This window comes from Atractosteus spatula, chromosome 1 (genome assembly GCF_055471065.1).
Source record: "Atractosteus spatula isolate fAtrSpa1 chromosome 1, fAtrSpa1.hap1, whole genome shotgun sequence".
Taxonomy (NCBI): domain Eukaryota; kingdom Metazoa; phylum Chordata; class Actinopteri; order Semionotiformes; family Lepisosteidae; genus Atractosteus; species Atractosteus spatula.
In genome coordinates, this window is record NC_142706.1 from 53720326 (window position 1) to 53737238 (window position 16913).

General features: G+C 35.5%; 1 protein-coding gene across 8 annotated transcripts in view; it reads right to left on the bottom strand.

Moving 5' to 3' along the window:
* The window catches only part of lrba (LPS-responsive vesicle trafficking, beach and anchor containing), a 289988-nt gene that overhangs the window by 142755 nt on the left and 130320 nt on the right, over nt 1–16913 (bottom strand). For all 8 annotated transcript variants that reach the window (XM_088910702.1, XM_088910752.1, XM_088910744.1 and 5 more), the window contains exon 36: nt 10503–10669. In XM_088910702.1, coding sequence (XP_088766828.1) covers nt 10503–10669 — 167 coding nt within the window. The remainder of the gene's footprint in view (nt 1–10502; nt 10670–16913) is intronic.

A 16913-nucleotide genomic window follows, 5' to 3' on the forward strand; every position in this document is an offset into this window, starting at 1 on the left:
AAACAGAGATTTTTTTTTCTCTGGTCACAGACAGATATAAAAACATGAAAATCTTCTAAAAGAAATTAAATGTTTTAAACCTCTGGAGTAAAAGGAAATACTTGAAATGCTTCGTTAAACGAAGTGACCTCTGTAGCTGATTTCAAATGAAATGTTGCAAAACTAGCAATGACTAGTTTAAAAAAAAACAAATGTAAAAATTATTTTCAACCATATTTCCTTTTGATATTAAGATTTATCAACAATACTCAGCTTCTGAAGTGTTTCAACATCTTTGGGTTTCTTGTTAGTCTTCAACCTGGAATATATTTAACTGTATATTGATAAACAAGCCTTAAGTAAAACAAAGCACTGTATTTGTTTTAAATAAAGAGTGTACTACACTGAGAAAGTATGTGTTCCTCCATTACTGGGCAATGTATTTCATATTTCCTTTTCTGCTTCCATTGCAAAAGAAAGTGCTGTATTCCAAAGATAAAGGAGATTTTTGGCAAATGGTGAAAGTGAAGAAATAGATGACCTGCTCGGCCACTGTGTAATTACAGTGGCTAGGATTGTAACAATCTATCACATGAAGGAGGATGACACCACGCTAAGGGGTTAGTCAAAGGAGATAGCCTTTGACTAACTACTGGACCCTGACAATCGATACTCCCCAGATATTGCATGCTCAAAAAAAAACAATTGAACCCTTAAAAACTTCCAAAATAGCTTTCACACTCAGATATTGATCAGAACGTTATCATGACCTTGCTCTGCCAAGGCCTTACTTTCTTAAAGGTATATAAAACTCATAAATCTGTAACCGAAACACAGAACCCCACGCACTAAACAATGCAGTGGGTCCACATTAAACTATTCCCTTTGAATACTTTGCACTGTGGTATCCCGGTAGCCACAGCTGCAGCACTTATACAGTTACAAAAACTGAGAAACTAAAACAAAAGGAACAGCTAAATGAATTTTTGATCATTTAGTAGGGAACTCAGAGCACTTTCTGATTTTGCTACAGTAAAACGCTATCCTATCTGAGAACAAAAGAAAGGTTACAAAAGAGAGCAGGCAATTTGGGCCAATCTAGTTCATTAGGTGTCTAGTAACTAATTGATCTGAGGATCTCAGCCAGTCATTTCTTGAAAGAAGCCAGGATATCAGCTTCGACTAAGATATACACATCGTGGGAGGGGAATAAAGTTTAAGGAGGTTTACGTTATCAAGTCCATCAATTACAGGCGCTTGGAAATTATCATTAAGATTTTAATTAAGATCTATAAAATGGTGATGATACAGCTTTCGAAACAAATACGGAGAAGCTAATCTTTTTTTCTTCAGCGGCACACTGCTGAGGAATCCTTGAAAAAGGATTTAAAGCAATATAAATTACAGCAACATATGGAAAGCTTCAGCTGCTCAAGACTCTTTAATATGTCCCAGTTTGACACTTTGTTGGTATTCCTTACAATCTTAGTAACTGTGTTGTTTATACTTCTAAAGGTAAATGTTTTCATTAAAGGAGTTTCTTATGAAATTCTGTAACCCCCTGTACTGTATAAAGGCACATTAGCATTCTTTTTTATATCAATTATGTAATGCTCTCCTGTCAAACTTTTCATGCTCCCTCGAGATTTAATAATGTCCTTTTTCAGATGTCGCCCTTTGTTTAAGAGACGCTGCAAATGATGAATGCCTTAAAGATTTTGCTTTAAAACTGTTTAAAGCACAGTACTTGAAATTCCTCCTATGCTGGCAGACACATTTAAAACCAAATGCTGCAAAGAGAACAAATAGACGCATGTATCCCTTCTTACCCAGAGTTCATATTTGTTTACAAAGGATTAAAATAGATTAATAATAGGACTACTTTATGGAATCAAACTTTAGCTAGCTAATTGATTCTTCTAATATTCCAGACCCACGTTTAGCAAAACAACAATTAATTAACTTCAGAACCAAACCTAAGAAGGATGAATATAAAGCTTATATCTACAGATGTCTCAGTTCTGTTTAGGGCAAGAACAAATGCAATTTTGCTGCCTCACTTTGTGAATTGTTTAGAGATGTTTATAAGCAAACCAAGGAATTTAATACTGCACTATCATTACAATTCAAGTATGCTTGTGAAAACAAGAAACAACACCCAGATAAATGTCTATGAAACAGAAGAATTTTCTTTCAGTTTAAAAGTTCAGATCCCTTTAGAAGACTAGCAGTGCAGACTTTCAAAAAGTGCTGGCAATATAAGACAGAAAATGTCAATTAAAATTAAATTTAAAATAAAGCAGTGAATTATTCTTGGAGCTGGGGACATGCACAGTCCAGGGGTGATAACATCGTCCTCAACCTTGGTCTGACTGGACAGGTGCTGTCTTTGTTGATGGAAAAAGAATATAAACATTATAAGCAAATGGTAAGCAATCATTTCTCAAGGGTTTTGAATGCCTGACAGTTTTGTCTGGATTATGAAGTCTTGATGATATTCATAAAAAAGGAGGATCTCCATCCTCAAATTAAGGTAAGTCTGGTCTGGTCACAGACATTTACCCTAAAGTACATCAGATACCTATCAAAACTATGCAAGTATATAAAACAAACCAGGTTAGAATTCTAGGATAACAGGGGGATATTAAACATTTAAGTTGAAAAGAAAAGGAAAAATCAAATGGTATTTTTTTTTAAAACTTGGTATTTATTTTCACATATCTTAGACCCTTGAATCTATAACTAATTGCACTGTTAGTTTAAACATTTGCATTTGGAAATATACAGTATGTGGGGTTTCATTTTCTCAGGGTACATCTATTTTTGTCTGTGAACCTGAATTGTGAAATAAAATACATTCATATAGGATTTTTGGCAGACCTAGAATGTTTGTTATACCATGACATTTGTACATTTGTAAACATCTGGTTCATACACAAAAACATATTCAGCTAATGTTTCTTTGTTTTGCCTTTCTTGCTTTGCAGAAATGAACTAAAGGCTAAATGGAAGAGTCTGTTTCAACTCAGCATCGGAGCTCTTTGTTCAAGTGCCCAGGGTTAAAAACATTTGTTTTCCAGAATTAAAAGTCTAATCTTATTAAACATCTGCAGATCTTAGTGTATACAAAATGTTCACAGAACTAATTCCATTGTGAACATTCACAGGTATATCAGCATTTTACCACCTTCTAAACTCCTGGTTTTCTTTTAACAGATAAGTATTTTCAGTTCATTTTACTAATCACCTCAAATTCTAGTTTGCTTTCTGGCTGTACTTGAAACTTTGCGAGCAATCTTCAACCAAATGCATCTTTACTTAGGACACCAAAAATACAAGCAGTTTAATAACTTGTTTAAGGAAGCAACAAATTAAGTGTTACATTCCTATTAAAGGTCTTATATACGCCAAGAAACAAAACATTAAATACAACACAAACTGCTAGTTTACAATAGTTAACCCTTTTTTGATGCTCATAAGATTTTTAGGAATAAATCACCTTTTGCAATAAGCACTATTCTTTTTGAGTGTAACTGTGGAAAAATGCAAAATCACAAGAAAAGGTTGTTATTAATCCTTTAATCAATAAAATGCTTTGCAAGAAAAGCTTAATACATTTTAATTTAAAGCTATGGAAGATAAGCTAGGTCACCAGAGTTCTACAAATTTCAGAACTAGCCAAATGAGATACATTTGACAAATTCATTTGTGTATCTTACCTAGTCTCTTGCAGTACCCTTTGTAGTACTTTCTGTGTCTGGGAGAAATTCACTGAGTCATAATTTTTCCTTATTGGTCCAGACCAAATGATGAAGAAAAAGCTATTATAGACGATTAAATTCAAACACTCAAATTAGTTAATTCACAAAGTTAAAGTTTTGTGTTTTGATGAAGGTGCTTTTTAAATTTTTCACTCCATTCACAAGAGTTAAAAGAGATGTTCTTCATTTTCAGTTCTTGAGACACCTAAGTTCTTCAATGAGATCTGGTTACATACTCCACAAGCACTTAAACACCACTGAAAGTAAGGAACCTACAAAGGACCTGAACCTGACAAGACAGAAAAGATATTACAAAGGCAAAAAAGACTATTCAACCAATAAAAATATCAATAAACTTCTTCCAGTACCACAACTGCGAAGAAACAATAAAAGTGTCCATGAAATAATGGAGTAGTCCAGAAGGAAGAAAAGAAATAGAAAATGTATTGAGCTTCATTTTGCGCAAAGGTTTTCACTAAATTAAGAAAAACCCTGCTCAATATTTAATAAATTCTCCAGTGCACAGACTGAACTCATTATACGAGGGATTTGAGACCCTCTTGAAACAAAAATGATACAAGCAGTGTTTTTGTTTTGTTTCTGTTAAAGTCATGGGATACTAGAATGAACTGATCCACCAGAGCTGTAAAGGAGATTTGTTGGGATTCTTATAGAAAAGGCTGAATAAGATCCTCACATCATTAAACCAATATTCCTCAACATTGTTCTGAATAGCCTCTCATTGTATCTTTTCTTATGCTCTTATTCATTTCACCCGTTTTAAAAAAATTAGCAAACTATAATATGCGTCATCCTAAATATCTGATGATTTTCATGCTATTCATATCAATGAAAATAAACTTTTCCTCATTCTTTTTCTCAAGTTTTTAATGCAATATTGGACTTAATACAATATTGGTCTGGCTTTTATACAGTATAATGAAGCAACTAAAAGAATGTACTTAACAATATCAATTTATTATACTGTATGTCTACAGAACACGTAAGTGACTGCCAAGGGAAACCTAGATTAGGAAACCTTTTAGATGCAGCTCCGGTGATGTTTATTCATTGAATAATACTTGCTATAGGAGACTGATCTTTAGATAAGGGAGTGACTATTTTACTTGATGAAGCAACGCAGAGACCATTTATTATGTAATACACAATAAATACAATGCTAGGAAAAACCTGCTCTGAGTATCTAATCTGTAAATGTATCCAATTTATGTTAAAGTAGACAGACCCTGCTCCAGCAACCTTCATAGAAGCAGTTCAACAAATCCAATTTAACTGAGCATGTCTAAAATTAGGCAGAATACTTTTTTCCTATCTATATGGTCCCTATAATTCACAATAGACCTTCTCCTTGTACAATCATTGATCTCCCTTACTAAAACATACAACTCCATTGGCTGCCTGTCTCAAAAGGCTTATCTTCCACTGCACCTAAAAACAGTAATGTGTATAAATGTTTGGAAGCCAGTTGTAGTAAAATATATATTCATGCCACACGTAAGCAAATTCTCAGAACAGACGTAAAATCTGGTGACATTAGCTAGGTATCAGAAACACAATCAAAAACACCCCTGAGATAGGGGAATGTAACAACTTTGAAAAGAAAGCACACTATGTAGCACTTTCATCATCACTATAAGTTGCTACATAACATTTTGAGCACCAATAATATCCATGTAGAACAACAAAACATTTTTAACAAAAACGAAATTTCCCCACAGGTGAAATTTCTGGAGATTACTACACATGGAAAAGTAAATGCAGAGCCTTCAAGATTAGTTAAAAAATTCTTAATGAAACAAGCCAAAAGTTATAAACTGGATAATGCACCTTGCTTAAAATATTTTTTTAAATGTTATACAGTAATCACAGTAGAATTGCACAGAGCAAAGGTAAAGTTGTAAAAAATTAACTGAATTCCAAAAATCACAAGGGTCACATTTATTCACACCTCTAAGATATCCTTTAAATAAAATCCAACAAAAACAAACTTACAATAACATTCTGCTCTTTGCAAGAGCAATGCAAGACGAAGGATTTATTTAGTGGCCTACAAAGGTTTCCCATTTCCCTGGGGTATAAAAGGAGGTAACACACAGAAGACATTCAGTAGTAGCATACATCATGGTTAAGGTCAGAGAGCTCTCCAAACACAGCAAGAAAATGGACATTGACAAGCTAGGGACGGCTATAAAAGAATTCACAAAAAACAATTTACCAATTTTCACCGCAGTGTCCATTATTCAAAAAACATAATGCTACTGCATTTGTTAACAACTTTGCCAGGAAGAAGCAGCGAGTGGGTCTTTTCACTACAGGCTGTGAGACAATCTATTTTGGAGGCAACAAAACCAACAACTCAAAAATAGAAAATGATGAAAACCCCCATTTGGAGTTGCCAGCATGAATGTGGTATTCATGGCCAGGTAGCAAGATAAAAGCTCGAACCATAAAAGTTAATTTAAACTACATCTGAGTGACAACAGAGCCATGTCTCATAGTCTTATAAAATGAAAATTAAGCTTTAAGATCATGTTCATAGTATTATCTTTGATGTAAAAAAGATGACACTCATGTTGAGAATGAATTCACGCCCACTGTGAGATTTGGGAAAATTATGTCACCGTTGGACATTCATTCCAAGAAGATCAAGCATGGCTAAAACAGAATTTCCAGCAGGGCAACATTCCAAATTACCAAAGAAATGATTAATTGCACACAAAATAAATGTTCTTTACTGCTACCTCAATTTCCAACCTTAATCCAATTGAATATTTGAGGTTCAAATTCACAAAAGTGATTCACAAAAGAAAACTAAAGGGTCTGAAGAAGCTCGAGCAAACTATACCTAGAGAAACTGTCAAAACATCCCTCCTGAAGTGCCAGGACATGAATCTAAACCAATAGGTTTGTTGGTAATCAAACTGATACATTTGAAGTAGGTTCAACTGCAAACATTTTCTTTTCTTGTTTCTTTTTCTTTTTCCGGTATTAATATACAGTAATTATGAGCTTGGAGCCAGATCCTTTGTTCCCATAGTGGAAAACAAAATTTAATTTCCATCCTGAGGGTGCAGAGAGTAGGTTTCAAAAGGCAGGTAATGACAAACAGTTTGGTGCATCTTGGCTGAATGTAGAATATCTAGACATAACCAAGAAGTTTTCAAAGCAACAAAGGCCATTAAGAACCTTTATCACATCAAGACAAGTTTTGATCTTAAAGTCTAGTTTGTATGTGTCAAGATTGACAAATGTATAGTCACAAATACTTCAATTTTGGCACATTTGTTATTATCCTAAGCCTTAAAAAATCAGACACTTGTTATTATTCATCAGAAGCACTGACCCTGAAAATTAAGAAATCCTTAAAAAGAACGGATCTTAAAAACTCAGCTTTCCTACTGTGCTTTACACTTGCTCTGGTTTTATGTTTAGAAAACACTTGATATTAAAATAATTTCAGAATCCTTACATAGTCATTCAGTAGGAGAAGCACAACATTCAACAAAAACGGTTTTGACATAAAACAAAACTATTAAGCAGCCTCCTCAATACTGATATTTTTCCTTAAAACTGTTGTTTTAATTTTCCCAATATTTGAAATCAACGAAGTCTGGGTAGAAATGCAGATAAGGGGTGGACGTGTGAAACGAACTGTACAATTAAGTACTGAAAATTCAGCCCAAGTCTTTCATTTTTTTTTGCTTCTAAAATGACATACTACAAGATAAAATAGTAATGCTAATATTGATAGTTTGTCCATTATGGGTCAGCTAACTGTCCACTGGAACAGTTACAAAGCTGTTAGTTTCGATTTCACAAGGCCAATCAATATGGAGGCATACTGTTTCAATTTTGCCAGCATTGATTTTTTTTATAACACCACAACCTCAGAGCATTCATCTTTCTGAAAGAAGGAAGATTTGATTTACTGAAGAAAAATTGGAGAGCGCATCACAAAGATTTTTCAGGCAAGCCTGTGACACACAAAAAGATGAATGTCCCTCCGGCTGGGAAGCCTCTAGCCTAAGGGCATCCATTAGAACACACTGAAGCTGCCGAAAATGAGCTGCTTAAAGGGAGAGGGAGGGGGTGCAGGACTGCACTTAAAAGCACAACAGTCTCTTATGACATGACTGGGGATTGCAATATTGAAATCCCACTACAGAAAGAAGTGTGGTAAAAAAAACTCTCCATTTGCGTTACATGTTGTCATTATTTTACACTCGCAGCATTGCGTGTTGATGCCCTGTTTTCCCCCTTGACAAGTTAGGAGCCACCTTTCTTAATACTGAGAGTGAATTTCCATGGTACATTAGTCAGCCTATTAGAATGCAATGAAGGACGATATGAGGAAAGGGGAGTGTGTCCTCGGAGACTTCAATCCAGCACTCTCCATCATCTCTCCTCATCTTTCTTACATTCAGCCACTTTACCAGGTGTCATATACATGAAAGATGATTTGTCTCCTGACCCAAATAAACACAATGCCTGCTCTGCAGTGTATGTATTCACCACCCCCCCCCCCCCAAAAAAAAATTACTTCTGCCACTCGGCTCATTTGTGGACACGTTCTTTACTATTCATTTTTTTTTTGATCAGATAATTTTTGTTTTCACCTGAGCCTCAACTCTAGGTGACAGTAATGTATGGAGGAACAGGTACTCATGGCTGTCCCTTGCATTTCCTCCAATCATGCAGCATTTGGAAAAAGGCAGTGACAGTAAAGGGCATGCTGTTATCAGAGGACTGCGAGAGGAAATGTTTCCTTTGTTTGCCAGAAAGAACCCCCAGGACTTTTTACAATCCAATGGAAAGGATAGAGAGGAAAAAAATAAAAAAGCACCTAACACCTCAACTCTCTGGAGGCAAAAGCTGGTGTAAGCTGGATATTAAGACACAAATTGCATTCAGGCAGGTCACTGGATGTCAAAAGATATTAGATGCCTGCTGTGAGGAAACAACAATTCCCATCAGCTTCTGAGAAAATAATATTTTCATTTTCAGATTTTATTGAATGGAAACTTTGGGGAATATGTCTTTATGAAACGCTACAAGGGCTTGCAAATTTTACACCTTCACAAAAGGTCGTAATCATTGCGCTGATGTCCTTGCAGTCGCAGATTTCATTTTGTCTGATGAAAAAAAATTGGATTTGTGTGTGTGTGCTTTTCTCTCTGTCTCTAACTCCCAGTCTCTCCCCTCCTCTCTTGCTCCCTTGTTTGCAGTTATGTTGCAGTACCAGATGTTTCTCAAATGCCACATGCTGGGGCTCCATTGCTGAATGCAGCACCTGACCTTCTCAGTAATTGACGAAAAATATTGATGTAATGGCACAGGTCTGATTGTGATTTATTAAAACCACTGCCGATCCCAGGCTGTCTGCCAGCATTGGAGCCCGCTGATCGCATGGCATTAGGAAAGCCATCAATATCAAAACAAAATAAATGACATTAATGGGAAAGTATTGGAGCTTTAGAGCTAGATCTCACAGCAAATTACATGGCCTTGTGCAAGTGCATAAGAACGAAAAAAGGGGAAAAAACCTCTAAAAATACCACAAACCAAATAACTAAATCTCAGGAGATTAAATGTAGCATAACAAGGTAAAAGGGCTCTAAGGAGTCTGCTTTCATGATAACTGCTCCAATAAGCATACTTCATTTAGAAAAATGTTTTGGGGTTTATCTGCAGGTTTCGCAAAAATGAATATTATTCAAGGTGGTTAAAAAGAAAAAAATACTTTTAGCCCAGAAAAGGTCTAGGACTTATTTGAATGTATCAGACTACCACAAAGGCTTCGTACATCGCCATCGTACATCTCAAACTAGATGCTAATATCAGAACATATAGCATCATAAATATAGACTTACTACAATTACCAGAACAAACACAGACTAATTCTGCAAGACCATGGCCACTTGGCGTGTGCCACTTGGCAGTGCAAACACTGTTCAAAACAGTGTTTCTTACAATGTTTAAACTGCATCACCTCATGTCACCCAAAGGGGACACTACTCAATACCACCAACAGTCTAATAGTCACCCGTATTCACTTATACATTTGCAGAACAAAACACATTAGAGACACTCGTGTGCAAAAGGTCTTCTGCTGGCAGGAATTTGATTAGGCCAGTAATTAAACTTGTTATAAAAATAATCACATTTCATGTCCCCGCAGAATAGAAACCAGCCACAAACGAGAAAGCAGTTGAGAGAATTAACCTTTTTTGAATAAAGGGAGCTTGCTGTTTGATGAGTGTTGTGTTCCTGATAACCCCACTAGTATATACCGAGTCACTTGAACTTTGTTTCAGCAGCCAGTGATAGTGCAATACCATTCGACATACAAATTATATCAAGAGACAGATTAAAAAGTAACATTATTGCTTTCAATAATCATCAGTTGTGTTCAGAATAATGTGAAAAAAACACGTTCAGCACTAAGATCTATAAAACATTGCCTACAGATTCTGAATTTTATAGTATACGATTTCATAATGTTCTTTATCATCAGAAAAGATGCCTGGAACCACCTTTACCTATTTAAACTGTTAATGTACCATCAGTCAAAACATCACACAGATACAAATGGAAACGAAACAAACAGGAAAGCTGAAATAACAGGAACATGCGCATAACAGGTGAGGATGCGTTAATATTATATAAGGCACGTTGTGTGACATATAAACTGGTAAAACCCCACAGCCTGTCTCTGGAACACAAGAGAAGAGTGCACATTACCTGAGAGAGGAGTTTCCCCAGGCCCCGTGCTTGTCCGTCAGGATGTTGATGATCTTCTGGATCAGCTGGGTCGCTGTCACATGGTCCCGATATTTGGCTGCTCTTATTAAATGATCACACATCTTCTCTTCATCTCGCTTCTCTGCAGCATACTGGGCACACTGTGACTGTTAAAAAAAAATACATAGGAATATATCTGAATTCCCCAAAACAGAAAAGAAAGTGCAAAAGTTGCTGGAATCTTCTATTGTCCGTATACAGTATATCCAAGCCTAAGTGTCTTTGAAGAAAATCTACCTAAACCTTCAGTGGTGTAATAGCTTTACCTTTGTAGTCCTCTAATTTCAAAAAGAGACATCACAGTACGAACTGCTTTATCACAATTTGTCCCCTTATGTTGTGTACAATTACATACAAGGCTGTATACAAGGCCAAATAGCATTCATATAATAGTAAGATCAGTGAATCCTTTTGATCATGGAGTAATCAGTTCGTACACAAGGGGTTGCACTCCATGTGCAGAAATTCTAGACAGACTTCAAACTAATGTAATTGTGGGGTCAATGATGTACTCTAGCCATAGTGATTAATAATACTGGATACACATTTTCTAATGGCCACAGGCTAAAAATGAGAAATCCCACAATGAGAATTATAGCAGAAGAACGAATGCTTAGAAAGGCAGGTTTCCTTCATGAAAAATCTGTCTACAGTATTTCTGAGTAAATCATTAAATGCAGAACAATATGTGCTAATGCAGTAATTAGCAGAGCAATACAAGGCAAGCTATAGTTCTGTAAATACCTATTATATGTGTATATAAAAAACATAAATGTATTTAAAAGATGACAGCATCTGGAGTGCAAAAATACAGTGTATAAATACAATTGTGCAAATATATCAAACATTACATCTAAACACATTAAAGGTTTTCTCATCATAAGAGAAACAGAAATAGTAACACCCAGAATTCTAAATCTGTGAACCCAGATAACTGAGGAAGGCTGAAAGTAACCAAACCAGGATCTTTGAGAAATGTGCATTTTGTCCAACCTAATTAGACCTCCCAGTACACTTAATGTACTTCTGTGGTCAAAACATAAAATTGCTGGTAGATATTCACAAAGCCAAATCCATACACTACAACACACTCAAAACTGAAAACACATTATACCATATGCTAAGGAAAACTGTCCTGTAAGCACAGGCAATTGTATCAACCAAATCACAAATGAAATACTCAACAGAATGTGTAAAATTATCTATATACACAGTGCATGTTTTCATCAAATGTAAATGGAAACTACAGATTAAGCTAAACCTTTAAACCTGACATTCATTTTTGACCTGAAATTCACTCACCACAAATGAGCATATAGACAGTACAACAACTATGTAAAGAAAAGGATGATTATTTTGAATATGTTAAAACTCTGTGGCATCATAACTTTCCTTAAATTTTCATAATTTAATTTAGAATATAGCTAAGCAATGGATTAAGATGTACAGTTTTCGTGTAAGAATACATAGAAATAGACATCTGTTCTCCAAAGTTAGCAGTAAACACTCTAAAGTGCTTTGTAATGGATCCTCCTCTCCAATTTGAGCAGCAACTTTTCATATCTGACAGAAAATCCATAGGTATAAATCACATTAGAAAGCTATTCTTTCCTAATTATCAATCTCTGTCTCTTTGTGGAACATTAAAGTCAAGTTTGACCTTAAAGCATGATAAAATGGAAATCAAACAAAAATATTTTATAGAAATACCAGTTGAACTTTAAACATTAACCCATTTAAAGATCTGCATCACCTCAGAAGACTGTCTGAGTGAATGTTGTTACCATTAATCTCCATCTCTATAGTCCACTCTGGCTAGAACACGAGACCAGTTTAACAAACAGATGCTAGACACTGGTTTTGTCTTTGGCTGGAAAACATTTAAATTAACACACTTATTTCTTGTACGCATGCTGTCTACAGATTTATAAAACACCTTAGTTGGGAAAATCCTTCAGTCAACTAACCACAATGTATCACACTGCTGGAAACATTTTAGGCACACAGTGTTCCATATACAAAGTTATAAATTAACATGGTACATAAATTCTAGGTAGGGAGAGCAAGTATACAGGATGTAAGAAATCCAGAAAGCTTTTCTACTGAACACCAGAATTTGTAGTAGGACCAAAGATAAGCAGTGCAAGGAATATATTAATGTTTTTTATTCCACTAATACTCAATATACATGCATTAAATACTGTACACTTGCAAACATGTACTTTAAATTACAGCACACATTCACATGGTATTTTATAAACATTAATTGGATGTCCAGGTTTTACAGACTTAAATTCTACTAATAAGTGCTTCATCTACCCACACAAATTATTACAGCCATAAAACTCCAACACAATATAATGAGCTTTTATTAATGGACAAGTAACAAAGCTGAAACCTTAAGTACGCAAAATACTTCACTTTTCTAAAAATAACATTAAAACGGCTACACAATGTGATCAACAATAATATATTTTTTCTTGAGTTTGAAATGGAAATGTCATCCTTCTCAATACCGATTTCTGAATAATGATGCAACGATTTCTATTAGAAGACAGTACTGCCCAATACATACTGTCCGATGGATTTACTAGGCTTTGCCAACTTTAAGGAACTATACTATACTGGAACTGAACTATAAGGAGAGCTGTTATAATTGTGAGACTCAATCCATTTTGGACTGACAGTGTAGATGAGATTTTGATGGACAAAAAATGACTTGGGATCATGTAGATTCAATAAATATGAAACCAACTTGATCCATTTAGAAAAATGCTACAAAAACTAGTGGATTCCAGTGATATGTCTAGCACAGTATAAGCATCACAGGCTTAAATATCAATAAGATTTTATTACATATTACACAATTAATTACAAGTTCTTGACAAGTATTGGAAAAATATCTATACTTATATAAGGAGTCTGAAAACACACATAGTCCACGTAACAAGGTCCCTAGGAATTCAAAGCCCAGAAAACCATTTCTGCAGCTGATACCAACTCTTAGCTGATCAAAGTTTTGTCCAGTCTCCAGATGAGAATCCTTTTAAGAATCCAAGTAGGAAATATCATAGTAATTCAAATCCACATATTAAATTTTGCTGGCGAGTTTTCATAATGCAACCCATATACATGAAAATGAAACACATTTTTGTTCAAAACCTAGAAAGTTCTATTGCTTTTATTAAATGCTTTGAACAGATCAAAATCAGATCTTTGAAACTATGGACACCCTTAACAAGAGGCTAGATTTTGATCAAAAGGCCAGATTATGATCAAAAGGCCTTTATGCTACTGCAAATGTCTTAAGAGTTTGACTACCAGGCTTACGTTTGAGAGACAACTTTATTTGCACTTCAGTCTCTCTTTGGAACAATACTCTGCAAAGAATTGCAGCACTAGTGTTAGCAACAGTGGCTGGAACAGGTCCCGAGGTGTGGGTTCATTAACATTTGCTCATGAAGCCATCTCATGATGGCGCAAAGCCATACATTTGCATTAAAAAAAAACATCTTGGAGGCTTTTTCTCAACACAATCCTCAGGGCATATAATTCTGCTGATTATAAGGGGGGGGCACTGAGCAGAACCAAAAGTGTTCAAATTGACAAATGGAGAACAAGCAAACAAAAGATAAGTACTGAGAAAATCATAGTTTGTGTACTGTATATGCATATGATAAAAAAATGCATATACTGTATATGTAAATATATATGGAGTGACTTTATGCACCATTAAAGGAGCCCATGTACTTCTGACTATGAACAGTGCTCAGAATACACATCTGTAATTTATTTATTAACTGTTAAGAGAGACAGTAACCACATTGAAGGTAAAGAAAAAACATAATAGACTCTTATAGTATACAGCATTTAAAGCTTTTGAACTTGCTGATTTTTTTTAAATGGAGAACATACTGTATATAAGTCACTCTTAATTTAACTAGGCAAGTGTGGACAATATCTGTCAGGTACCACTGGCAGATACTGAAGACATGGAAAGATTCCACAGCATGTCACATTTGACCATTAAAGGCATGCATTTTGTTAGTGAGGCTACACATGTAAAAAGTACATAAAATATGACACCTTCGTCTTAAGTGTTTGGTATGTAACTATTGCAAGCAACAGATTTATCTAATTTTTACCCAATGTTCAACCACTCTTGGAATTATGTAAATTGTCAGTAAAGAGATATTATTAATAGTAATGCCTACAGTGCATGTATTGCTGATTTGCAAAATGCAATAATGGAAAACATATGTGGTCATTTTGTGTAAAATATGGTTACTATCTACAAATGTAGAACACATTCTTTATGGAATGGAAAAAAATCAACATACGCATGCAAAAAAAGCAATCGGAAAATAATATAAAAGTAATGTTTATTGAGACAGAAACCTGGACATAATAATGACTATTTGATGATCTTTGCACATTTTTGCTGTGCAGGGGCATTGTCATATATGCAATTTTCTTGCCTTCCTCTCCTGAGTAGTACTTGTGCTACTCCTGTACTGATCCATTCCTTCTAGCTTTATTTAAAAGACGCGCTTGTGTTTCTTGCAGCAGTAGTAGTGCCTGTGTGTACTTCCAGATGCAGAGGATATATATGCTACTGTCATTTTTTTCACTCCTCCCTAAGAGAAACATCTAATTGCTTTAAGACATCTTATTGTCGCTCACCATCGTAGAGTAAACAGGGAACATTTAGCAGGAACAGAACAGAGGCTCATGATTAGCTAGTCCATTAAGTTAGTCAGTAAAGTTTGCCACCCATGCATGATCATTTCAGTTTTGCTTGACACTACTCCTAATCAAAGTCACTGTCCTTGCACAAGCCAGTCCTTTCAAGACATGTTCGCATGAAAAGTAGTTTTTCTCCACATAAAGGTCTGGAGTGATAAATATTATGATCCAGGTAAATGTAAAACATAATAACATTTGCAGTTCACATCTTAATAGCTACACAATACCTTACTCTAAAAAAGCCTAAAACAAAGGGTGTCATCTGAAGCGTTTGCCTTGCCTACCAGTGGGAAGAAACAGGTGAACACAGGTGATCAAAAGGGTGTTTATAGTGATTTTCCAGTGAAAGTTAATTAACTTTCTGGTAAATCATTGGAACCATAATAAAGAATGATAAATATTCAACAGCCACAGAGCAAACCACGTTAAGAAACAAGGAAGGAAGCAGAAAAAAGAGGGGAGAAGGAAGACAAGGAAGACAGGGTGGAGGGGAAAGAGAAGGGATATCACCATCAATATCCTCTTCCTCAAAGCTCGAGCCATGAGGATTTTGTTCTGATCTGCCTTGAAGACCAGATTCCAGCTCAGTGATCTGACCATGATTCTAAAGAGCCTAATAATATTTAAAAGAGTCATTTTATTTTAGGAAATTCTGATTTTTTTGTGAAATTTATTGTGAAATCCTCAGACTAAAAATGTTCTCTCCTAGTTGGTGATTTTAGAATAGGGAGATTGACACAATTCACGTTGGCTGTTGTGGGAAGGGAGATTTAGTTCCACTCAGGATCTTTTATTAAGACACAGGGCTTTTCTCTTTTGGGCCAGTGAAGGTGTTCATAGTAATTTCAGATTACAGAAGCAAAACTTTTGGAGGTCCAGTTCTGTAAGATTTGTCCATATGTGTTACTGTGTAATGTTGTGCGTTGACTTATTGTTTTATTAATAAAGATCTCTTGTCCAAGATGACTCTTTCGTCTGATTGATTTATTATTCTATTACCATGTACCTCAAATTTTCCTATTGCTATGGTTTAATTTTTGACCCCACTAATTTGTAACAATATGCAAGACAACAAAATAGATTCTCAACAATCACTAGGTAAGAATTGTAATCCATCTATCCATCATTAGAAAGCCACTTATTCGAGTGAAGTCGGTAGCCACCAAGACCCTATCCTGGAAGCATAAGACACAGGGTGATCTTTACACAGGTCTAAAGATGGAGCACCTATCCAGAGACTGGCAGCATGTGAATGAGCCTCTGGGGTGTTTGCACATCTTTCCAAGTTCAGGGGTTAAGAGGCATAATAAGCATATGAAAGGGGTAAGGGCTCGACTGTTATACTGCTGACTAATGTTCCTCATTCTGCAGCAAATGTGCAGTAGAGCTAGTACCAAATATATCCTGCCACCCGGATATCCACACTAGAAGACAAAGTGCGTTGCCCACTACAACAAAGCAGCTAAAGTGGGGCCCTCACAACAGTAATTCTAGCTGGGGAACTAAATTGTACAAATCTCTTTAAAATGCTTGATTTGCACTTTTCTTGATATTGTCTTCCAAAGCTTGTCAACTACTGCCTATCCGTCTCTAATTTCTCAAGTC